This window comes from Podarcis pityusensis (genome assembly GCF_964106645.2).
Source record: "Podarcis pityusensis genome assembly, chromosome: 8".
NCBI lineage: Eukaryota > Metazoa > Chordata > Lepidosauria > Squamata > Lacertidae > Podarcis > Podarcis pityusensis.
Window position 1 is genome coordinate 87,916,375 of NC_138033.1, and position 26,311 is coordinate 87,942,685.

The window sequence follows — 26,311 nt, forward strand, 5'->3', positions numbered from 1 at the left end:
GGACAGGATTCGCTGTGCTATAGCACAAGAGTTCCCTTCTGGACAGTATAGTAACACTGGGGAAGCATCACAGAGCAAAGATTGGAGAGGGAGGATGTGTGGGTGGTCCAGTATAAATTCACAACTCAAGCACTATTACTGAATCTGTGACATGCTGCAGAATACACCCACAAAAACCCCACTGGTCTGGAGGGACCTCAGTCTCCCATCACAGGTTTCATTCACTCCATGAGATTTGTGTCAGGAGAACCACTGGGTGGATTGTGCCCCATATTAGTGAGTGGCCTTTTGGGTTTCCCTTCTCTCAGGCAATGAAACCATCTTGGACAGATCCCACCAGCACCATGCAAAGGTGTCGGTTAGGAGTGAACCACAAACCTCTTGCTAAAGCATTGGTAGAGCTCTATCTCTCGCTGCCTCCCACTTTATTTAATTTGCTAGCCACTCTGTGAGCATTCTTTTGGATGATTTTCTTTTTACTAATTAAATTTAGACTGTCCTCTTATTATGTTAGCACTACAGTTGTATCCTCTTTCTGTATTCTGGGTTGTATTATTATTATTTTATTAGATTTATATACCACCCTCATCATAAGATCTCAGGGCAGTTCACAGGATAAAAATAAGTAAAACAAAACAGCACAACAACAACACGCACACCCTTCCCACAGACTCATTTAAAAGGCTGTAGAATATTAATCAGCCCATGGCCTGGTTGAAGAGGAACGTTTTCTCCTGGCGCCTAAAAATTGGATTGTGTCCAGTGCAGCACTAAGTTAAAGTCGCTTAGTGGGATACTTACTCTACTGGTGGGATGTTGTTGCCCAAAGGAATGCCTAAGCAGTTGCTGGCATCTTTGCTGCACAATGATTCTCTGCTGGCGCAACACTGCACTGGATTCCCCTGTTGCGCTGCGTTACTCCCTTGCACGAGGGCCACTGCAGAACTCTGGCACCACCATGCAAACCAAAAGCTTCTGTGCCAACAGGCCACTCTTATCATCCCCAGCATTAGGCTGGAACTCTTGACCCTCACTTCAAGTCATAGTAAGCCACCTTGGCTATATCCAAAGCCAAGCAGCAGCAAGTAAATTAAATCAGCTATATGCATTCTGACAACGCAAACTGGCACGCTGCTCTTTCGCTGACGGTGACATCACTGGCAACAAGGCTGGCAGCCGGGGATCCCTAAGGGCCAAGCCAGGCAAGATGTAAAAGCAGTCATGGGAGATTGGGAATGGTGTTACGGCGGGGGGGGGGGGAGTTAACGCTCCCCTCTGTCTGCACCAGACCCCAGAAGGCCAGAGCACTGATGAGCAGGAATGAGCTCACGCATCCTCCTCCAGGGATTCAGCGCTGCAGAATCTCCAGAGCTTGCTGCCCCTTGGGACTGTGCCAAGGCCCAAACCCTTCTCCCCAGCCCTGCTTCCTACCCTCCTCAAGTGTTTTTGCCTGGCTAAAATGTGTCCATGAACTCTGACAATGCCTCTTAGTTGTTTGGTTGTTTGGACAGAGGCTAGAGAGGGACGTGTGAGCATGTGCAGAAACGAGCCCATTTACGGAAAGGCTGCTCCTCTGACCTTGGACCTGCCACTGGCATTTGGCCCCCAGAAGGCAGCCCAAGAGGGAATGTGGCCCTTGGTCACAAAAGGGCCCCCCCACCCCTGCCAAATAAAGTGGTGGATGCACCCAATACGGTGGCTTAGGGTGAAAGAAGGCCTAATACAAACAGAGCCTTTACAGGAGTCCTTGTGTGAGCCTGGCTTCTTCTCGGGCTCGCAGTTGCCACAATGGGACTACATGGCAGCAAACTGAGCCCTGATTCAGCCACTGGCTCTGTCTTTCCCCAATTCATGAGCAAGCTGTCTGCCTTTAAAGTGTCACATGAATGATATCTGTTTATAGGCCCACACTTCAGCTTCTTCATAGGAAAAAAGAGAAACTTTTCCTTTTATATATGCAAAGCTGTCCTGGGAGTTTGGGAATGAGGGCAGATCGCAAGCATCATAAGCAGCACCAGCCACAGCTGGCTTTTACTGACAGTTTGCAGTATTATTCCCCCCTCCCTGGCAGTTTGACCCTGATGATGGAAAAAGGTGTTCTGCCTGAACTGAGGGGAGCTGAGCCACTTTGAAATTGAACCCGCTGCTCTACAAAATGATGTCTTCATCCATAATGTTTCAAGGTACCCTTCAGCCCCTCTATTTGCATACCATTTGGGAATCCCTGCTTTAAATGAAGAAGTGTTTAAATGAAGAAGAGGAGCCTTCACCAGCCTGCTGCCCCCGCCTCCAAGTTCTGAATTACAGTTCCCCTCAGCGCCGGCCAGCCATATGGGGGCTGGAGCTGATGGAGTACGGCCATTCTGGCAGAGGCTGGTGGCAGATGTAGGGCAAAACATCTGTGGAAGGGCACCAGGTTGGCACATTTTGAGTGGAATGAACACATAACAGCGCTTAATTCCTGAATAAACCGCTGAGAATTCATTGTGGGTTTTGTCCTTCTGTGGTGTTCCTTGCTGCTGAAAGAGAAGCCCTTTTGTTTTCTTCTGCTGAGGGTGTGTTCCTTTTGTGTGATGTGTAAATATTACTAGCACCATGTGAAACTCTGCAACTTAGTGCTGCTTCACTTCCTACAGGATTCCTCCTACAGGCAGCTTCTTCGCTGTGTATACACACGGCATGGAGATTTCACACAAATTCCAGATTCTTTTTTAATATGCACAAAGAGGGTCACATAACGTGCAGAGTCCTAATTTTTAAAATTTCTTTAGAATATTTGTACACCAACCTTCAGAAAAAATTATCCCAGAGACGTTTACAATATAGTTTAAGACTTTAAAACAACAATAGCAAAACGAAATACAACAGAACATTAAAGCAGAGTGTAACACACATTAAACACACCACTACTTAACACAGTATAAAATCGTTTAAAATGCCTGAAAGAACAATCACACCTTAACCTGGTGCCTAAGGTCACTTTCACACAACCTGTTTATTAAGCATTCATCCTGATGTGTTTGCACAAAGGTTGAGCAGAGGTCACGGCTATTTACTGAGCATTCATTCTTATTTGTTTCCGGGGAAGATAGATGATGTTGCATTAAGCAAATGTCATCTCACACTTTCCAGTGCCTTTCCCCATCACATTCCTTACTGCAAAAAGGCTGGGGGGGGGAGTTTCGGGGGGGACAGGTCTGTTGTGCAAGAACTCCAAATAAACCTGAATTGCACAACCTGCATTTGCTGGTAACTGAATCCCACCTAAAAATGGTGACATTCTGGAAGCACCCAAAGTGACCAGATACAGTGGTACCTCTAGATATGAACAGGAACTGTTCCAGAGCCCTGTTCGCATCTAGAAGCAAATGTAAACTGGCGATGGCACGTCTGCGCACACACGCATCGCTTTTCGCCGCTTCTGCGCATGCATGTGACGTCATTTTGAGCGTCTGCGCATGTGCAAGCGGCAAAACCTGGAAGTAACGCGCTCCGTTACTAACCTGGAAGTAACGCGCTCCGTTACTTCCCGGTTGCCGCAGAGCGCAACTCAAACGCACTCAACTCGAAGCGTATTCAACCCGAGGCATGACTGTATACTTCTTTGGGGAAGGTATTGGTTGCCACCTGCCTTTCCTCCAGTATCTGGGGCACCTGAAGAAACAGCTTAGCTAAAGGTTTGGGCAGGTTGGCATGGGAGCAGGTGGTCCTTAAGGAGTATGGACAACTCAATTGACATTTGTTCCAATTCAGTGGTAAACAGCATGTTTTCCGGGGGAAATTGGGCGGGCACACACACAAAACTGCCCAGACCCAGGCCTCTGAATCACAGACCTGTGCCTAGAAATTGCAGCACAAATGGAAATGTGGATGAGCTTCTGCTTCTCAAGTTAGGCAGAGCCTCCCTATCCTCTGGGGCCAAGACCCACATCTGGAACATAAGACTGGCCAGCCAACGAGAATATCCAGGACTTCAGTGGAATAGGAGTTTCATCGACTTGGACTGCTGCTCCTGCTAATCTGGGGAGCCTTCCTTAAACAGCCCGCTGCCACAAGAGAAGGGAGGTGTTCCCACAGAGTTCACCACAAGCTTAGTCTGCCCACAACAGTAGCATAAAGATCTGGCGCTCTTAAGCAGTGGCATGAGGAAGCCTTCTTTTTAGGCCCGCAAGACTTTTGCTGAGCTCTTTGACTTTTGCTGAACCATAAAAAACTTTAAGAGTTGGAAGGAACCCGGGGAACCATCTCGGCTAAGCTCCTTCTCCCCGAGACAGGATTTCCTGGACATAAAGCAGCCATGACAGATTCGTGTCCAACCTTGTCTTGAAAAGCTCTAGGGAAAGACATGCTGCAACTTCCTCTTGCACTGCCAACGCGTTTGTAGTTTCCTGGAGTTCATGGTAGAGCTTCTCCTGTGCAGCCCTTTGCTCCTTCCAACTAGATTAAATGGGGCAAAGTAATGTGCATTGCACAGTAAATTATGCAATTTATAAATTATACAATTTACAATTTATACAATACATAAATTTATAAATTATACAATTTATAAATTATTCAATTTACAGGTTACAGAATCCATTTTTTTCTCCATGCAGAATTTGGATTATATTGCCTGAAAATTATGGCTTTTATCCAGCATTAATCTGGCTCATAGAGACCATGTCTATGTCTGTGTTGGGAAGGCCCAGAATGCTCTTCTCGAGAATACATGCCCTTTTAATGTCGTGGAAGGAGGGATCATGGGTTTGCTTCTGTTCTTATTTTTATTATGTGTTATTATGTGTTTTGTTTTGTTTTGTTTTTTGTGTTGTACTTTTGTGTTGTGAACCGCTCTGAGATCGATGGGTATACAAATTTAATAAACATAATAAATTAAGGTTGCCATATTTCAAAAAGTGAAAATCCGGACACAAAAGTTGACCTGTTTTTGTTGTTGTTTTCAAAGTTGTTGAGTCTGCCAACTGGCATGCTGATACGGTCCCCCACAGAACCACTCACCGGGAAGAGGGATACCTGAAGAATCCGCAGCCCTGGAGGGAGCCAGGTAACTGCTCACTTCAGACAAAGCCATGCAACTCAGTTCAGCAATTCACACAGCCTGGATCCCTGCCAGCACTCAAGTCATGATTACTTCATTAGTTAGATTAGGAGAGAAATGGCTGCAAAGTCTATTGCAATTGTAGCTTTACCATTGGGCACTAGCTGCACAGTGAAGACACTCCCCACTTCTAAGGTCTGCCAGCAAGAGACTTTAAGGCTGCAATTCAATAGACCCCTACCCTTGGGTGGTGGTGGAGGACTTGTTTTTATTATTGATATTAATCTTTTGTATCTTTATTTTGGATCTTATGATATATGTGGAAATTGTGCAATTTGGTAGCGTATTTTTTGATGTTTTATTTATTGTTTATAACTTCTTTTGCTATCTTGTAATTATGTATTTTCCCATGTTTTAAGCTGCCTTGAGCATGGCTTGAACTATGGAAAGGTGGCCTACAAATTAAATGATGTATATATGTATGTACCTGGGAGTAAGTCCCATTGAAGTCAGGATTGCACTGCAAACCTCTTGAACCACATTAGAATTAAACACACTGTTTTTTTCTGTCTTCCTACCTTGCCTGCTGATAAAAGGTAAGCCATTTCCAAATATCAGATGGGGAAACTGAATAATATAAAGGACTAGCTCACAGGTCACACTGGACAACTCTGCTATAGCAAGGCTGCATAGCACACACTGTGGGATGTAACATCACTCAAGCAGTCAAATACAACATTTCCTGTTTGCCCAGAGTGGACACACAAGTGAATGTTGCTCCAGCCAGAAGGACTCCCCCTGTGTGTGACCAGGTAGATGGGCGTGACCCTGGCAGACCCTACAAAAGGGCTAGTCATGCAGCCATCTCTCTCTCTCTTGATCCCTTCTCTCCATTTTGCCTTTTGCTGTCTGCTGGCTCTCAGCCAGCAACACATGGGCTCATCCCTCACAGAGGATGTACCCACACTTTTTTCTGTAACTACAAGATAATGCCTGCCTTCAGGACAATTCTGTGAACTGAATGTACCGTAAGTAATGATCATTACTTTTAAAAGAAGACTGTCGTGTCATTACTGTTTTTAAGAGGGAACTAAATAGGAAATTTACCAGGAACAATCCAATCTGGACAAGCCAGACTGGACTGCTCAACTTATACGATTCCAATGAATCTATCAACTAAGTTCCAGCAATGTGCAAGGGAATGTGCTCTGCTACTAGCTCACTAGTGTGAGTGAAGAAGGATAATATTTAATCAATATATCCTCTCCTACTATCCACAACATTCCCCCCGCAACTCTGTCTTCTAACACTTCACTGCCTCCCTCTCAGCCCTTACCACCTGAGGCAGCCACCTCTCTCTGTCTAATGGTAGAGCCAGCCCTGTTAGGGATTGAGTATGTCTCCTGTGTGAGAGCACCAAAAAGCTGCACAATATGGAAATAACTTCCTGAGAATCTTTGGTACTCAGGTTTATATGGGAAGCCCTGCTCCTTACTCAGTGTGGAGAAGGAAAAGCACTTGGTACATGCTCAGAAGCAGTTCTCTTTATTCTCGTTGGAAGTTTGCAGGAGAAGAGTTTACACTGACCAAGTAAGGAACCTCCTAATTACCAGACTATCCCTGTACCTTTATCTCTCTGCGGACTTCTCTCTCTCTCTCTCTCTCTCTCTCTCATTATTTTTGTTGTATATAGACTGATACATCTTAGGCAGTATCCCATTTACAGCTTCCTCCTCTTCCTCACACTTCTCTCTCGGACCTCAATATGGGAGGTCCTCTTTAACCATCCTCATGGCTGCCTTGTTCTTCTCTAGACTAGTTAGACTAGAACTAGAAACATTTTCCATCCAAGTTATGCATCTCCTACAACAAACAACTTTATTATTATTTTTACATACAAGCATCTATGTGTGTCAGACTGCAGCAGGTGTAGTCTACTCTCTAACCAGATTCACTAAGCAAACACACTAAGCACACTTAGTATAAGAAAGGGCTTCGAAGACCCTGTCTCAGTCGGTAGAGTCTGAGACTTTCAATCTCAGGGTTGTGAGTTTGAGCCCCATGTTGGGCAAAAGATTCCTGCATTGCAGGGGGTTGGACTAGATGAGCCTTGTGGTCTCTTTCAACTCAACAATTCTATTATTCTATCTAAAGAATAATAGGTAATTGAGCCAGTTACCCCAATAATAGTGTTATCACACATATTAATAGCAACCTTAATTTTGTGAGTGCTGTTGCACCAGAGGGAGGTATCAGTGGACTTGGGGAAACCCTAAGGTTTACAGAAGTACCACAATGGTTCCAGGGGCAGGACCCTCGGGAGGGGAATATGCGCCATACAGCCCAATTAGGATGAAAGAGGCTCTGTGGGCATGGAATGCTGAGTGCTGGGGGGAGAGGGAGGAAAGAGAACTTGGATGCAGGTTACACTTGTATTATTTCCTATCTGTTTTCTTCATATAAGGTGCTTTCAGACTGTCACTATTTTCTGGTGGGATGCAATTACATACTGGCAAATTCAATTACAGTTGATTGGGAGGTATTGAGCTGAACAAAAACAAAAAAGCTCCCCCAAAAGATTGGACTTCTTTTTCAATAAGTGTTATACAGTGGTTCTTCTCCTTCCTCCTGGGCTGTGTTCAGAAAGGGGGGGGATAAGTCTTCAGACCCCTGGGCTCTCACTTGTGGGGTGCCTCAGGGTTCCATCCTCTCCCCCATGCTTTTTAACATCTATGTGAAGCGCTGGGAGAGCTCATCAGGGGGTTTGGGCTGGGTGTTCATCAATATGTGGATGACACCCAGCTCTACCTCTCTTTTAAATCAGAACCAGTGAGGGCAGTGAAGGTCCTGTGTGAGTGTCTGGAGGCAGCTGAAGGATGGACGGTGGCTAATGGATTGAAGTTGTATCCTGACAAGACAGAAGTACTATTTTGGGGGGACATGGGGCAGGCTGGTTTGGGGGACTCCCTGGTCCTGATTGGGGTAACTGTGCCCCTGAAGGAACAGGAGCGCAGCCTGGGAGTCATTTTGGACTCACAGCTGTCCATGGAGGCGCAGGTCCATTCTGTGTCCAGGGCAGCTGTCTACCAGCTCCATCTAGTACGCAGGCTACCTGCCCACAGCCTGTCTCGCCAGAGTGGTGCATGCTCTAGTTACCTCCTGCTTGGACTACTGCAATGCGCTTTATGTGGGGATACCTTTGAAGGTGACTCGAAAACTGCAATTCAGAATGCCGCAGCTAGACTGGTGACTGGGAGTGGCTGCCAAGACCATATAACACTGGTCCTGAGAGATCTGCATTGGCTCCCAGTATGTTTCCGAGCACAATTCAAAGTGTTGGTGCTGACCTTTAAAGCCCTAAACGGCCTCAGTCCTGTATACCTGAAGGAGCATCTCCACCACCATTGTTCAGCCCGGACACTGAGGTCCAGCGCCAAGGGCCTTCTGGCAGCTCCCTCACTGCAAGAAGCGAAGTTACAGGGAAGCAGGCAGAGGGCCTTCTCGGTAGTGGTGCCTGCCCTGTGGAACGCCCTCCTGTCAGATGTCAAAGAAATAAGCAACTATCCTACTTTTAAAAGACATCTGAAGGCAGCCCTGTTTCGGGAAGTTTTTAATGTTTAATGCTGTATTGTGTTTTAATATTTGGTTAGGAGCTGCCCAGAGTGGCTGGGGAAACCCAGCCAGAGGGCGGGGTATGTATGCATCTATGTATAAATAAATAAATAAATAAATAAATAAATAAATAATATGATGGGGCAAGGCACGTGGAAAGTGTAGGATAATAACACTTGCTTTGAGGCAGCATCCTCTAACCTCCCAACATACAAATCAGAATGGATGCTCATTCATTGTCTAATCTTCCTGCAAACAAGTCAGGATGAACTTTCCATAAACAGGCTGCCTGGAAGCACCCAAAGAGGCCTTCCCAGGGAAGGGGGGCAGGGAGGCTAAAGAGACATGGTTTAAGGAGGAGTGGGGCGAGGTGATAAGACCATTTGCACTCGCAGGACATTTTTGTTCCACTTATGCTGGGTGCAAGGTCCAGTGTAGCAAAACAGGTGATTTCAGGCTATTATTTCAATCCCTCACCCCCATTTTGCTGCTGGATGACAGAGGCAGCCTTAGCTCCTGGGCACCACCTTGTGCTTGGGATGCTGCTATTGCTCTGCCAAGCATTATGAAGTGACTGGTCTGGGTGTAATCATATTGTTGCGCAGCCGCCGCCACTGTGCCTCAGCAGGGTGAATACAAAAGACACATGCTCATCCCACTATTGTGGCTTATCCAGAACTCAATAAACAAATTCCCACAGAGTTATCTCGGGGACTGGACCAGGACATCAGGTAAACTAACCACATCGAGGTGTTCATGCATGGGTGGGTGGGGGTGGATATAGAGAGATATGCCTGCCTGCATGCACACATACATGCTGATCATGCCAGCAGTCTGTCTAATGCGTTCATCAGGCTGTCAAGCTCCATGTCACTTTTGTTCTGGCTTGGAAGGCGAGGCAGGGGGTGGGGAGTGCTGCTGTACAGAAAAGCTGAATGCACTCCACACCCGCTGTCAAGCACAATAAGGAAGGACTCCTTAGATGTGGAAATTGCTCTACACAGGGCAATGCAAAGCATCGTCATTGCATGACAACCGTCAGCTGAAGCAGCGGCGTTGGGCTTCATCTCTGAACAGCTGCTTTTAAGGACTTTGCTGGAAAGCACTCCATCAGCAAAATGAGGTGAATGTAACACAAGGGGCAGCTGAGGCGGGGAGGGAAATTGGCCAGGCACGTGCCTAATAGCAGGCTGGAGAACTCTGCTGCAGAGATTTATAAGGGCATGAGGCCCAGGCAGAGGAATTATTGGAGGTGTGTGTGTGTGTGTGTGTGTGTGTGTGCGTGTGTTGTGTGCATGCGTGTGCGAGTGCCTGGCGGAATGAGGGGCAACTGAGGGCAAGGCTAAAGAAATGCTATCCAGCAGAAAGGCAAAAGAATTAGGTGTCTGTGTCTGTTATCTAGGTGGAGAAGTTGTGGGAGTTTTCCTAGAGCTTGGGAGATGTTCTGTGTGGAGAAAGGTTGTGGGAGACAACTTTGGCAGAGGGAACTGGTCCTCATCAGAATGTGTCAAAGTGTACCAGAGTGTGCCTCCTTAGGAGAAGGAAAAGAAAAGAAAAGAAAAGAAAAGAAAAGATCAGAGTCTCTCTGAAGGTCTCTCCAAAGAGAAGCAGCTCAGATACAAAACCTGTAGCCCAAACAGCAGCTAATGGGCACCACCAATCTGCGTCTGACTGGTAATGCACAGTAGAAAAACAAAACACACAACATTGTTGCATGAGTGCTTCCCTGTTTCCCCACTGTTATGAACAGCAGCCAAGTAAGCAGAGAAATCACACGCAATCACGCCAAATCACATTTTCTTCTGGAAAACTCAGGCTGGTGGCACTCGTGCCACTGTTTCCCCATAAGCATATAGCTTGAGCTTTGCTCTCCTTAAGGTCAGAAGGATGCAACCCAACAGAGTTCCTAAGGCTTCTGATAAAGGAAGTAACTCAGTGGGAAATAAATGGGGCATCTCATTCCCTCCATGGTGGTGCCATTTCCGGGCCCAGACTGAAGCTCAGTCCTGCCTGAAGTTTGGGCACCAGGTGAAGTAGGGAGAAAGTCCAATGGAGCCAACATGGAGCGAGCCATCAAGTCCTCCTGCACAAGACTCACTGAAATTAAGGGGAGCTGCTGCTGCGGATTATTATTATTATTATTATTATTACTAAATTTTGCATGTTTTACTATCTTTTTATATGTGCTGTAGGCTGCCCAGAGTGGCTGGAGAAATCCAGCAAGATGGGCGGGGTATTACTATTATTATTATTATTATTATTATTATTATTATTATTATTACACCCTTCATCCAAAGATCATAGGGTGGTTCACATCATCAACAAAAAACTGTTATACTGTATTTAACATTAATCACTTTGAATTTCTTTTAAAAGAAAATTAAAACCAGGCATATCAGCACGATCTGTATATCTTTCGTCTGCCTGACCTCACAGCCTGTACACATCAGGAATGGAGAACCTGTGGGTGGCCCTCCAAGTGTTATTGGACTAGAATTCCCATCAGGTTCAGCCGGCACAGCCAATGATCAGGGCTGAAGGAGTCCAGCAACAGTTTCTCATGCTCTGCTGTACAGGATCTCACACCCCTTACAAGATTAGCTCCAGGCCATATAACAGATCTACCAACCCCTGCCCAGAGCCTGAGTCTGAAGAGCTACACCTCCCTATCAGTCACCTTTGGATCTTTCTGGCCCTGTTCTAGGCTCATGATGCCCAAAGGCCACAGAGGTCCCCTCAACGAATGCCAATGAGTTAGACAGACTCAGTCAAGGTACCCAAGAAACCGAGAAGGATCTCGCTCCCCATGAAGCAACTGTTAATACCTCCAGTACGACTGCCAATGCCTCTTTAGGGAGGCCCACTTCCTACTAAGAAGTTTGGCCTATATGTGCATTACTGTTTGGGCAAGCACCAGGAAATAAATGGAAGAGAGTAGTCCAGTATCTAATCGATCAGATGGGACTTAAGATTCATAGCCTAACCTGTCTTGAATCGCTTCATACCTCATTCATCATCCCAACAAGTCAGTGGAGTGGGTTACATTTATCTAATGGAAGCACAAAGAGAGTGACTTGCTCAGAGGTACCAAATGAGCATAGCTGAGTAGGTCATCTTGGTCCTGCAGGAAGGGCACTGGCTCTGTTGCTGAGCTGTACTTACTTGAGTTTGCATCAAAGGCCATTCTCGTCCTCTTTTCCTCCCACCAGGATGCCCCTGCCTGCTAACTGTGGATGTTTCTGCTAAACTCATCTTCCCATCACTATAAACACATTCCATGAACGTCCGTTCACTGGCTCCCTGTCAAGCTCCATATCAGCTTCATCTTTCTAGCTCTTGCTTTTAATTCTCCCACACTCTCTGCTCCTGACTTTGGGTAAATCGACACAGTCAGAAAAAAGAGCATGGTGCAATAATCCTAGGACTACACAACAGCAGGATGAGCGTAAGAACCTATTTTTGGTTTAAAGGCAAACAAGGCCACCACCTTGCTGAAGCGAAGCAGGTCTACCTGGATGGGCAACCATCTGTGAACCACAAGACAGCCCCCTTGGGTTTCATGTGGTGCAATTGCGAGGTATGAATTTAGTAAAGTAGATAAAGTAAGAAGAGCCTTGGTGGATCAGTCCCAGCAGTTGAGCCTTCCACAATCTGGTACCCTTTAGGTGTTGTTAGAGGATGCTATCTGATTGTTGGCCATGCTGGCTGGGGCTGGTGGCAACGGGCAGTCCAAAACATCTGGAAGGTCCCATGCAGGAGAAGGCTGCAGGGTCCAACTAGGGCCAGCAACTACTCTTCCTTTGAGGTTCCATTTAGTGACCTACCATGGCTTATCCACTGACAGATCTGTCCTCTATAAAATTTGTCTCACTCATAGAATAAAAAAAATTGTGGAGTTGGGAGGGACCTTGAGGGTCGTCTAGTCCAACCCCCTGCAATGAAGGAATCCTGCCTACAGCTGTCCTTGAGTGGGCTAGAACCACTAACCTTCTGGTTAGCAGCCAGGTGCACTGACCCATTGTGCCACATATTTTGAGGTCATCTAAGCTAATGCCCCCCCCCCAAATCTTGTGACAGTGAATTCCATACAACCTTCTCAGTGGTGCCCCCCCCCCCCTACAGATCTCTCTCCCTCTGAGTTACAGCTGGCGTCGACTTAGATGAGCTTTTCCCTGCTAGCTGAAAGGGACATTTCTTTGCTCCACAATATGTGGGGTGTTAATGCTGGAGCCTGGTGCAACTTGCCTGTTTTAGTGGCTGCTGATACTGTGAATAGATGTTTTGTGTTTTAATCTAAGGGGCTGCATTTTCACCATCTGTTATTTACTCCATACTGGAATCATTTTTAACAATGAAGGGGGTGGATAACACACATTATTAAGTAAATAATTTTTAAAATAATACAAAATGCAGGCCTTTTTTGCCGCCGGAACTTGTTCTGGCCCCTCTCAGAGGGTGGGCACCTTTGCCATTCTAAGAAAGGAGGGCAGTGTTCAGGGTGAGTTTCGGCACCTCATTTTCTAAGAAACATGAATAAACTGACAAGACTGGCCTCAAAGATGTTTAGATGCTTTCTACAGCCCATCTTTCCCACTGCTGTTCTGGGGACTGTAAGACCTGCCAGGAGGGAGGATTATACCAGGGTTGCCATATTTCAAGCATCAAAGAGATGTGAACTGGGGATACTCCTGACTGGGGCTAGGGGGCAGGTCTCTTGCCTAGAAGACGTCAGCTGAGGACCTCTACGCCCCTGCTATATTTTCAACTTTCTATTATGCACTGGCAACGATAATGCACTTTATGGCATTTTCCAAAAGGCCTAGAAGTCTCAGCATAGCTGGGCTGAAGCCTTCAGAGGGAAGCGTGGTCCTGCTTTGAATGTGGGCCTGGTAGACTAAGGGAGTGAGAGTGAGCCGTACAGCAACAAAGATCCCCTCCTCCCCTCTGTGCTCAGGGGAAACAGCTGGCATCATGCCAGTGGGCTGATCCCAGCTACCAAGGGGAAAAATAAAACTCAACTCCAAGTAACCTCTCTGGCGAAAGCAGGTTTTATGCAGCCAGCTGGGCTGCTGTCCAACAGGATCCACAGAAGAGAGGGGAGGAGGAGAGGAGGAGCTCCAGGCCAAGGGCTCACAGGAGAATCACTGCGGAAGGCACAGCTGGAGGAGTGGGAGAAACTGTCAGGGGCAGCTCTGCTTTGGGACATGGGACACGGAGAAGTCCCAAGAAGAGGTGGCCCTCCCACAATGGCCCAGGGAACATATCTGCCATGTACGGACGGGCAAATCTAACAACTTCAGTTTCTCTTACTTTCTCATTTATTTTTTCAATTTTAAGTTCAGCTGTATACATTTCCACATCAGTTTGTATTAAACACGGGGGAAAGACCTCATGAAAATTCACCATGAATGGCTCCTAATATACAAATTTTTGCTTTGTGCACATATTTTTGCAAATCAATTTCCTCTAATTGAAGGCATTTTTAATGTTATTTCCCCCAATACATGCATTTTATACGTAATCTACTCGGCTGGAAAACTGCATTGCAAAATTCAGGGAAATGTGAATTTCAAAAGAGGACTGTGTTTTGGTTCAAAAAGCGCACACTACGTAGGTTTGCCTTTAAATGTGACGTGAATCATTTCCCACCCCCTCCCCATTTGGGTGCCTCTAAGGGAGTCAGAGTGGGAGACAGAAGACCTTTGTGGCACAACCCAGTGGTTCGTTCTCCCATGCAAATCCTATTGAAATGAACGAGGGCGGCTGCCCTTGAGCATCTCCCAGTCGTTTCAGTGGGGCTTGCACAAGACAATTTCCCACTGAACTGCATTGGGGAGATGGGGCTCTTTGGGTTCTCCCATCTCCCAAATGTTACAGGCCAGCCCTGGAAAGAGGCAAATTGTTTCACAAAAGCTATAATTGTCTCCTGTCACATTCTTTTGGCATTTTAAAAATGCTAATTGGAAGCCTCTCTTTTCTCTCCAACTCCCTCCCACCGCCTTTCTATAAATACTGGGGGGGGGGGGCTTGCCAATGGGGGATAGAGCACGGAAGATTCTGCAACCTCAGGAATAAAAATAAGATTATTATTTTTTAAGTGTGTGTATGAGGAAGGATACTGGAAGGATAATCATAACAGGAAGATTTCAGATGGAAATAAGACTCCATGGCTTCTGGCATCCTGCAGCATGGAAGGCACTTCTATCAGCAACTGGTTAACCCTCAAAAGCCTTTGGTTTTGCCTCTGAAAAGGTGCATTCCTGCTTTTGCAGAGCAGAAAATTGTGTGTTTGTGTGTAGAAACTTTGGAGAACCATTTCAAATTTGGGTGGGAGGAAGAAGATTTCAAGGGTAGGAGCAACATTCTCAGCAAAGTTTAAACGTCTATTATTGGATCTAGTCAAGAATAAACTGCAGGAAAAGAGTATATTATAAGAGAGTCACACGTTAATGAAGCTTTATAAGAGCATGTATTATGGGAACTCTGTCAAACGTCATGATAACTACAGCATTATAATCAACTAAAGTCAACAACTGAAATTTAGTTATAGGGGGCTGAAAATGTGCCTGGAGCAGCATGGCAACTGAGGATGGGCTACTTTAACCTTCCCCTCCAGGCTATTTTCCTGAGCAAAATTCTCCTCCCTGCTGCTTTCTCATTCATGAAAGGAAAGATATGGGATGGGGTTCCTCCCTTTTTTGCCTTATAGATAGAAAAGTAATGGGGGGGGGTTCTGATTCTGAGGGGATAAATGGCCCAAGGGAGAAAAGAAGCACTCGGATTTGCAGCAACTCGCAGCTGCATTTCAGGGTCACACAAGACATGAAGCTGTTAAATGCGTCACTTAGAAGGAAATCAGGGATATAAAAATATATAATAACTGGTGTGAGCCCCTTCCCCAAACACACAAAATTTTCAACAATGCAACTATAATCCTAAGAAAAATCAATCCCATGCTGCTGTTAGTCTCGGAGGGGGAATTCAGATAGGGAAATTATCTCAAACCTTCCTAGCCTGCAACTCTGGTCCCTAAGAAGATCTCCCGCTTGCTCCTATTCCTATTCACCCCTAATGCGCTGCCAAGGGATCCTTACTGCCATGTCCAGTTTGTGCCGCAATTAAAAGAGAAATATCCACATTGGCCAGTATCTCATCTCATCTGAGGCTTACAGTGTAGATTAGAGCCATTCAAGCTGGACAGAAATATAGATGGTCTCGAGGAACAATTTATATGTTGTCTAAAATGCAGGTCTAAATACTTCTCAAAAAGAAGATTTCCAAAGCATGGAGAAGATTTGGGATCCCTCTAGATGGGTGTTTGTTGGGAGGTGTACTGTGTCATTGACACAAGAACAGAGTCGAAGTAAAAAAATTCCTTCCTGTAGCACCTTAAAGACCAACTAAGTTAGTTCTTGGTATAAGCTTTCGTGTGCATGCACACTTCTTCAGATACAAGAACAGAGTGTTAGTGGTGGGTTTAAACAGGACAGTCTACACACCATTCGCCTTTATTAGCCGCTCTGCAATGCTTCCCCAATGCTACTGCGTCACTGCTGTCCAGAAGGGCACTCTGCCACAAAAGCGGGGCACCCCACCCCAATATTTGCAGTACTAAAAGTTACAGGATTTCAGTGGGAAGTTACAGGGCATGCACTGACGGGAAATGAAGCAGGATGTCCACCCTGGAGCTTTTGCAGGTACAAACTGTATTGAAAGCAGGATAACATGTAACCATCCTGATATCATCATGAGCACAAAACTTCAGGAATGCACAATAAAAAGGCACCGGGAGCTGAGCTGAGCTGAGAACTTGGGAGTCCAGGCCCCTAGCAGAGCCCTGCTGAGGAATGAATGCAAATTATGGGGAGCCAGGAGGTAGCAAGTCACTTTTCAGACTATTATCTCATTACATAAGGAAGTCATTCACCCCTCTGTGCCTGTGGAAAGGAGATAAAATACTTAATGCCTGTTCAAAGCTGTCAGGATTATACAAAGCTAAGTAGAGTTATTATCCTGCTTTAACCTCTGGAACTGCCCTAACTTTTCAAAAGACAGAAAGGAAACTTAGGGTCTGTTTGGACATTACTCACCCCACCCCACAATCCTTCCATGAGGCAAGGTGAGGAGGTCTCCTCAGAAATGGATTTTGAGGGCATTTAAGGGCAGGGTGGAGGACAGACATACCTGATCCTGAAGAGCACAGACTTCTGGAAGGATATATGTATTCCATGCAATAAAAACATACCCCCAACTTCTCATTGTTTGGGCTACTTCTCTTAAACTGACTGACCTATAGAAGAATAGCTAGCATTGGCATGTTACTGTCAGGGCCATTGCAGAAATGCAGTGTTCCACTTCAGCTCTGTCCAAGAAGGAAGGGCTTCATGTACTTGAGTATTAATGAGCAGACCTTTCCCTCACAGTAACAGAAGGAGACAGTCCACTGCAAAAGTCTAAGAATGCCCTAGAGCAACTATTATGCTTAACATTTCCCGACAAGCTAATAATTGAGGCACAGCAACTGTGTGTTGTGGGGGGCAGGGCAGAGCAACGGGGCAGCAGGTACAGGCAGGAGCCTTGGTGAAAGACCAGGATGCTCATGTTCATGTTGTTTTGTAGCCATGAATCGGCCAGGCCCTCTAAGCATACAAGTGACTGGTTTCACCTGCAGCTCCATTTGGGGTCAGGCAAAAGAAAAAGTAGATGTGCCAATGAGCTGAGACCATTTGGCAAGACTTTTGGTCTCAGGGTAGGTGAGATAAAGTGGACAGGAATGGAGAGAAAAGGAGGGAAGCTTACTCTTTGATAATAACACACACACAAAAGATCTTCAGTCACTCAACAGCCCTCATTTAGGTGAACTGGCACGTGGAAACGAGCAGGAGTCACTGAGAGGGGATAAACTGTAAGGTTGTGGTCCTGTATACTTTGGAAGAAGCCCATTGAATCATAGAACATAGAATGTTGGAAGGGACCCCAAGGGATCTCTAGTTCAACCCTTGTCTTGTAATGCAGGAATCTCAACTAAAGCATCCATGACAGATGGTCATCCAACCTCCAAGGAAGGAGAGTCCACAACCTCCCGAAGGAGACCGTTCCACTGCCAAACAGCTTTCACAGTAAACATGCACAAGACTGGGCTGAAAATCAGTGCCTCCTTTTGTAAGTGAGGGTCACAAGGCCTTATTCAAACCAACTCTCAAACCCCTCTAGTTCTCTCCCTCCTCTGGGCCTGGCCTTCATCTCCTGAGGCCCTTGTGAGCTCTCATGCTGGCTTGGGTGGGAGCGAGCAGGATGGGGTGGAAGCAGCCTGTGCGCAGAGGAAACCATGGGAGTTCATCTCACCCCTCTGCTTCCGCTTCCCTTTGCTGGGACTTGAACTCTTGACCCCAGGAATGGATGGCTGAATGCCTTTCCTCTCCCAAGCAATGTGCAAAGGAAAAGGCAATCTTTGGAAATTTCTGCCCCACCTCCCAAAGAAGGAAATGGGCCCCATGAAGACCAGCAAGTTTCAGAAAGGAGATGAGGCCTTTGTGTAGTTACAGATGATTTGGGGTTTCTCATCTGGGCCACTCCCTTCCAGCAACTGTTCCCCATCAGATCTGCTGCTTAAGTCGGCTCCCACAAGAGGACACGTGCGGAAATGTGGAGATGAGCAATGCTTTAAATATCCAAGGGATGCATAGAATGCAGCACTTCCTATGAGCCATAAGCTAATCTAGCAACCCTAAAGTTGTAGCTTCTGCTCAGGTCCTCCGTAAAGCTGCCAAGTGCCCTTTTAGTTCCCCCGAACAAGAATAACAGCAACACCTTCAGAAACACACATAGCCCCTGGCAGCCCTGTCCCTTTTCACTTCAATCTGTCTATCAGATCTGTAGGACTATAAGCAAACCTTTTGGCTAGGAAATTCCTGTGTGCACAACCACCACCTGCCGCACTATCAAGGAACTATGGAAGACACCCCTCTCCCTGCAAATGTTTCTTACACCAGCTGGTATTTCTCCCCGTCTCCATGTTTCTCTGTTCATACGTCAGGGATGGTGTGTGGGCTGCAGTCTCCAGCACCATACACCACCAGCTGGGCAGTCCATCATGATGACCAGTCATGAGAAGGCCTTAAGGAGGAGGTCTTAATCATGCAATCTCCCCTTCCCTGAGGGAGGGAAATGGTGTGAGATGGGCTTCTGTGGAGGAGACCCTGGCTCACATGTTCTTGGGAGGGGAAAGCAGTGATGGGGGGGCTGCCTCCACCACCACCCAGACTCACTCTCTCTCCTCCTCAGGGCACATCCAGACTGGTGTCTTATCGCAGGCGGATGCGGCAAGATATCACTTACACATGAATAATGCCTTTGGCATGGACCATCCACACTTCATACGGCTTTATCCGTTGTTCTGTGCTGCTTTCCCCGTGTTCCTGCATTCTTGCACCTACACTTTAATGCAGTCCATGCCATTGTCTGTGTTCCCATCTTCTCCCATATCCTCTCTGAGTGCAGGATGCCATGACACCCTACTTTTATTTCTGCACTTTTGAAGTTCTTATGCTCAGGCTGTGATTGTTGTGCTGAGCAATTGCTTGTTGCCACTACAGGACGCCACAGTATTTGGCATCAGCAGGAAGTATGTGGGAGGGGTTATATCACACAGAGGCAGATACAGCACATTTCTGCACATTGCCAAGGCACTCCCTCACTACTACAAGCAGAGCATTTGTTGTATAGAAAAAGGTATGGATTTCAGCAGGAAACTACGGTGCGTGCACTGAGTGCAGCTGACAGCCCCCAAACTGCCCCAAACCTTTCGCAGGTGGAAATGGAATGGGAAACGTTATTGTGTATAACTTGCCCCGATAGCATCCTGAGCACAAATCATGATGAACACAGCAAGGACATCTGGAGGGGCCCTGAGACGTATGTTCTGATCAGGGCAAGGATTTGCCACTGCAAGTAGAATGCAGTCTAAGACACCATTCAAATGCTCTGGTGTGCACATGCAACAACATGATGCTCACAGCATGACTGCTGGACTATCATCACGGCACACTATGACTGAGGATGGCATGCTCATTTCAGGGTGATTGGATTGAAAAGTTAGTACAGGAGCTGGAGAAGGGAGACAGGCTGGCAAGCAAGAGATTATGGCAGCAGTCTCTGCATAGGGAACAGGCTCTGGGCTAAATCCTCCAAATTCCATTATCCTAACACTTTTTACACTAGAGATCTGCTCCTGCAGCAGCTGCCAGAGATTTGAGTGGGTATTCCAAACCACTTTGTTCTTGCCTTGTAACTTCTTAAGAAACTGTTTTTGGGGCAATGTGTGCCTTCCACCTCTGCCCGTTCTCTTGTCCTTCTGCTCCCTTTTCTGATGTTCCTCTGGAGTACTCCCACCTTCCAGACTTCCTTTCCCAGTCCTCTGTGCTTCCTTAGGCTTGCTGAAATTGCAGTCTGTGCCTCCTGTTTTCCTAAACTCTTACTACAACTGCCCCCCACCCACAGCCAGAGGATCCTCTGCCTGTTCCACGCACACCCCGGCAACAGGGTAGACATTGGGTTGGTGAAGCCAGTCAATGTCAGAGACGACGTTGTCATCAGTCCCACACCAACTCCCTCAGTGCATCACAATATGATGCCCGTGGTATCAGTTTTAAGTTGCACCATGTTCTCATTCTAAACAATGTGGTCTGAAATAGACACTCCTGCCCCCCCTTCTTTTTTTCCAAAGCACACATTTCTCAACATGCAGACACTCTGTTTGGACAGGGGAGGCTAGGAAGGATCTGGCATTCTAATCGGGAAAAGGCTGTGAGCAGAGTGGAAGCACTGGGAGAGAGAGAAAAAGAGAAGGGGACTTCCCAGATACCAGCATGTTTCACTGCACGGCCATGTTTCTGATTTAGCAGCAAGCATCCCCTGGAAACATTCAGGTCTGAGTATGGCAGGCACTTGCAATAATTAGTGCCTCCAGAGACATCTAGCCACATTCTTCCAGTATCTCTTTAGCAAGTCATCCTCCCTCCTGTTCTTACTGAACAAGGGCAAACTCACCGTCCTCTGGCTGTGGTGTCAGGAAAGGAACGCACAACAGCTACCAAATTGTGATGGTGCTGTGAGACATGGCAGAGGGACCTGCACAATTCTGGCAGCTGCAAAAGAAAAGGATGTGTCAGTTGTGAAGTTGCCGGGGAGGTGGGTTGAGATGGTTACTTATGGGGAGAAGGAGGAGACGGAGAGGGTGGGTGATGTTTCAAGATAAACAGCTCCAGTGAACATCTGCAGGCTATGCCTGCAAGCTTCCCAAAAACCAGGGAAGGGAACCTCAGGTCTCAGGCCTCTCTAGCTGGCCCTTTGAACTCTCCCTGAGACATGTCCTTCCCCAGGCCACACCCCTCACATGGTCCTGCTGTATCCCCTCCTCGAGTGCTTTTGCCTGGCAGGAATGTGCCCTTGAACTGCCACAATGCATGTTGCTTGCCTGGGTGGAGGATGAAGAAATGCAGCAGGCATCTGATTGGCCTCTGTGAGGAACAGGACGCTAAACTAGATGGATCTTTGGCCATCTCTGGCAGCATTCTAGAGTTCTTGTGGAGCCTGATGTCTGCTCAGCTGCACGGTGACATGCAAGCAACATGCAGCCAACCTGATGCTCGGTGCAGCTCTTAGGTCCTTTGCTCACTAGCTCTCAGCTGATATTAAACTAGCCCGAGTTTCTCCCTGTTGCACAGCTGCATCCCTCTAACCAACAGCTGGTATGAAATCCTGGGGACTCTTTCCCCATTAAGGGTGTTCAGGGCCAGACTGCAGCTGGAAGGGGGCGTTGGAGATCTGATCTGGAGCAGTCTCAGCACAGTGCCTGCCTCCACCCAGCAGGCTGCTGCGACCCCAGCCTAGCCAAGCATGTCAGCTCCAGACAGAAGAATACAAATGCCAGCAGCTCTGTCAGGCTCTGCAGGGAATTGCTGAAGCAAAGCTCGAGCCAGAGGTTCATTAAGCCTTGCAATTAATTAAGCAGCTGAATGGAAGATGCCGCTGGCTGTGTTGCAGAAAGAGGCAGAGGACAAGCCTGAATCAGCAGGGCTCCAATGGAGGGGAACCCTATTGCTGCAGCAAGTTTCTGAAGACAAGAAGGTGGTACACATGGATTGTAGGAAGAAGCAGTGCCTATGGGCAGGGACTCTCCAGGGTTAACCTTACTGTGCAGGATTGCACACTGAAAAGCGCTGCTCTTGCTGCTGCTGCTGCTGCTGCTGCTGCTGCTGCTGCTGCTGTTATCCACAACCAGGACAATGTGTAGACCCCCAACATGAAAACCAATCTTCCAAAATCTAAGCCCCAAATAAATCATGTATCTTGAGCAAATATGCATACACTTCCTTATATTGTATCACTTATTCAGATTGCTTGACCCACATTTGTTTCCCCCCTCCCCAAAAAGTAGTATTATTTTAAGCCAAAGATTAGAAGAATGGAAGATTGTGGATATTGTGAATGGGCACAGCAGCAGAAATCATGAAAAAGAAACCACCGGGCATTCCACTCCTGTTCTGTATACTCAAAGTTATTATTATTCAAGAACATGTAGGCACCAAAAGAACAGGTAACAGAGAGCAAGTAATGCAGAGTTACAGAATAAAATAATACTCTGAAGGTGCAGAATTTTTAGTGGTAAATTCTTCCTTCTAAGGCTATAGTATTAATATACTGCCAGTGTGCCTTCAGCCACAACTGGTGGAACCAGGCATGCGGCATCCTTTCCTTAGGGCTGTGTTTTCTTGAACAGAAAACAGAACGCATTGCAAAGTGTAGCCCCCAGGAAAAATTCATTACATATGTGTGGTGTGTTGGGGGCGGGGGGAAACCACCATGCACACAATGTGTTTCAGTGCATCCATGGTGATGTAACATGAGATTTTTATATTGGATTTTCTTCCCTTAATAGATTATCTGTGGATCAGGAAGATTTGAATTAATTGGGAGTAAGGGCCAGCTGCCAGTTGGATGAGGATGTTGTGCGGAAGCTGCAATAAAACTGAGACACAAGCAGTTTCGAATTTGCAGAGCTGGCCCACCCAAGGGCCAGAGTGATGCACTTGCCTCAGGCGACAGAAGTGCAAGAGGCGGCAGGGGAGCAGGACGATGTCATTCCCGTTTCAAACAGGACAGGCCACCCCTGTGAATAGGCATTAAACATCCTGTGTGGACAAGACTGCTAACTAAAGTGGATTATAATTTTCATTCCATGTGAGAAAAAACAATAGGAAGTCTGTGCAAGAGAGAATCTGTCTCCTTTCCCACACTTGGGCAGGAAAATTGGTAATGAGCTTAAACTAGTGATATTTTAGTTGTGCATTGTGACTGAAATCTGCCAATCCCATCCTGCCCTGACAGGAAAGACTGGCAACTCTTTTACCGCTCCTTTGTCTTTGACAGCAGCCTGGCAGACAGAAATTCAGCAGGTGAAGCTTTTCTGGACATGGGGAAGTCTGACATGGAAATGTTAAAGACACACAAGCAGAGTCAGCAAAAAAAGGGAGGCAACTCTGTTCACAGGTGTACTAACTGGAGAGGTCACTACCTTTTCTGACCAGTCCTGGATGCCTTCAAAGAGCACCAGCAGCAGTTGCTGAAGCCCTGTCTGGGGATGCTTCCGCAGGTTCTTGTCCAGGCCAAGCCGGCAGAGCAACACGAGGAGGGCCAAGCGCTGGCGGTCAGGGTAGGAGTGCGGATGGGACGCCACACACAATGTCAGGAACTAGGAAGGAAAGGAGAAACCCAAACAGTGTCAGGAGGATGTGGCAGGGTGAGAATGAGGCAGGGGGTCTTCCCCAAACCTGACCCACCAGGAATATCTTAAGAAGAGCTTCCCGGAGGTTCTCCAACACCCGTTGGATAAGGCATACAGATTAATTTGGCATGCATTTATGGCTAGCCGGCAGGCAGGCATCCAAGCTCCCAGATCAATCCTACTTCTAACTGCAACCTGCCACAGCACAGTGATCAGCATGGCCTGAAGCACTGAGCACTGGCTTGGGACCCATCAAGATCCATGTCTGAGGACCACCTCTAATGTGAACTTGTGCCACTACCTCTCACTATTAGTTCCCCTCTAGAATGTGGAAAGAACAAGTCACCTAACACAACAAAGATAGAGAAGCACTTTGTAGATTAGAAGTGCCAGATGGGTGAAAAAGTCTAGTAGCAATACAGACGATAATACTGTGTTTTTAGAGCAATAGCCCGGAGATGGGCAGTGTCTCCCAGTGCATTTTCAGGGGGGCTATGAGAACGCAACACAGAACATGCCAAGGAAGCCAAACACAGGGCTTGTCCACACTTACTTTTAGTCCCACTCTTTGCAGGCACAGGTCCTTGCTTTACCAAGCGCTGGTTTTTTGCCCTAAATTCTCCGTGCAAAAACCCACTCTTTAAAGCTGAATCCGAGCAAATGTCAATTTGGGCTTTCCATGGATTGACATTTGCTCTGATAGAGCTTTAAAAAGCAGGTTTTTGTGAAGCAATAAAACACAGTGCTCAGATACGGAGCTTAAAAGTGCAGACCATGCCTGGAAAGAGCAGAGGAAAAATAAGTGCGAATAAGTCTGAAGTCCTGTCTGTAGAAGTCAGCTTCAGACTGATTATTAAGGGGCTCCTTTGCTGGTCTCCTTGTAGTTTCTACCCAGGACTAAGGAACATTTTCCAGCCTAAGGGCTGCATTATCTCTTTCTCTCTCTTTATATATAATTTCTCCCCCCACCACGTATATACAATATTAATTTGAGAGAACAAAAGAGAAGTAATAAAAAAGTATAATAATGGAAACTTATAGTACATATTGCTTTCTTGATCTACATAAAGTCTCTGTATAATTATACAAAAATGCATTATCATATACCTAATAAAATGTGTGGATTTGCTTTTTCCTGTACTTTATTACACCAATACATTATAAATGCACTCCATTTTTCTATAAAACAATAATAAGATTGCCTGCCTGCTCTGACTTTGACTAAGTAAGTTAATTTGATCATATTTACAATGTCCCACACTGATTATCCAACAAAGGGGCCCTTATTTCCCCCCAATTATGACTTATGGTTATATGAGCATATGCATAATAAACTAAAAACCAGTCTTTTATCATCTGTTATAACATGGTCTTTTATATCCACAAAGGATAACCAATGGATCTACTAAAACTGTATGCAGTGGTACCTCGGGTTACAGACGCTTCAGGTTACAGACTCCGCTAACCCAGAAATAGTACATCGGGTTAAGAACTTTGCTTCAGGATGAGAACAGAAATCAGCTGAAGGCTCCATTAGCTAAAGTGGTGCTTCAGGTTAAGAACAATTTCAGGTTAAGAATGGACCTCCAGAACGAATTAAGTTCTTAACCCGAGGTACCACTGTACCCTGTGACTGTTTCTATTTCTTTTATCATCGCCCAACAGAATTTCTTTATTTTTTGACAAGTCCAGAAAATACATTGTATATCAGCCTTATTTGTTTTACAATGGCAGCCTATATTGCTTGTTGTTCTGTATATATGACTATGTTGTTCTGACATCAGATACGATCACATACTATCATTAAGATTAACAGATATGGTTTGTTGAGGAGTATTTAACCATTCTTTTTGGGGTGCCAAATGCTAGTGGGGATGGGCAGTAGTGGGTGGTGCAACAAAATGTTAATTGCACCTTTATATGGTGGTATTATTAATATTATTGTTGTTTGTTTATTTATTATTTTATATTGCATCCTTCACCAGTAGGTCTCAGGGCAGGTCACAATTTTAATTTCAGTATTAAAAACAGGTAAAACAAATTGCAAACACAGGAATAGCAGCAAAACTGCCCCTCCTCCAAAAATAAGGGCTTTTTGCTGTAAGGAAAGTAACAGGAAAATGCACTGGAAAGTGTAGGATAAAACTTGACACAACATTGTAAACAAATCAGAATGCTCAATAAATAGCAGGTGTTATCTAACCTCCATGAAACTTTGTGCAAGGAAATCAGGATGAATGCTCAATAAACAGGCTGTTTATTGGGTTTTGAGGCGATAGCTTTAACCCTAGGTTTGAGAAGCAATTAGTGTGTGGGGCACTGCACACTGTGGGGTTTTCACTGCAAAATGCTGCCAAACTGTTGCCAAACTTTGGCACCGGTTTGGAGTAAATCAGACAATGTTGGATTTTGGGGTGTTAACCACTGACCTCATGTTTGATGTGTCAATTACTCAATTTGTGAGGTGGTGCAAAACGTGGGGTTTTCCTTGAAAAATGCTGCAAAGCAACTACAAAACTCTGGCACAGGTTTGGAGGGGATCCAAAATTTTGGAGTTTGTAGTTAATTATCCTGTCTGGAAGCAGGTCTTATGCCCTGGATCTATTTCTGCTTTGACTCTGACCTGGACCAGACCTGCCTTGCCTCCAGCCTGAACTCAACATTCTGCTAACCCCAGTTACCTGCTCTGATTGCAAAGACTGAGACCATCTACATGACTCAGGCTGGCTGGTATCATTGGAGACAGACAGTATGCATGACATGCATGTCATACATGTTTGACAAGCATTGAGAAATGTTGATCGCAGACGATTGCAGTAAAGCTTAAGCTGCCGTCTATCTGAATGTGTCCTCTGGCAGGAGAAGAGAATCAGATG

The 26,311-nt window shown here is 46.1% G+C and overlaps 1 protein-coding gene across 5 annotated transcripts in view; it reads right to left on the bottom strand.

Moving 5' to 3' along the window:
- Positions 1-26,311, bottom strand: part of FAM178B (family with sequence similarity 178 member B) — a 177,356-nt gene that overhangs the window by 60,022 nt on the left and 91,023 nt on the right. For all 5 annotated transcript variants that reach the window (XR_013989823.1, XM_081018155.1, XM_081018152.1 and 2 more), the window contains 2 exons: positions 23,226-23,402; positions 20,699-20,796 (listed from right to left, as the gene is read on the bottom strand). Coding sequence is in view for 4 of the 5 variants with exons in the window: in XM_081018155.1 (XP_080874281.1) it covers positions 20,699-20,796; positions 23,226-23,402 (275 nt within the window). In the remaining variant the exon portion in view is untranslated. The remainder of the gene's footprint in view (positions 1-20,698; positions 20,797-23,225; positions 23,403-26,311) is intronic.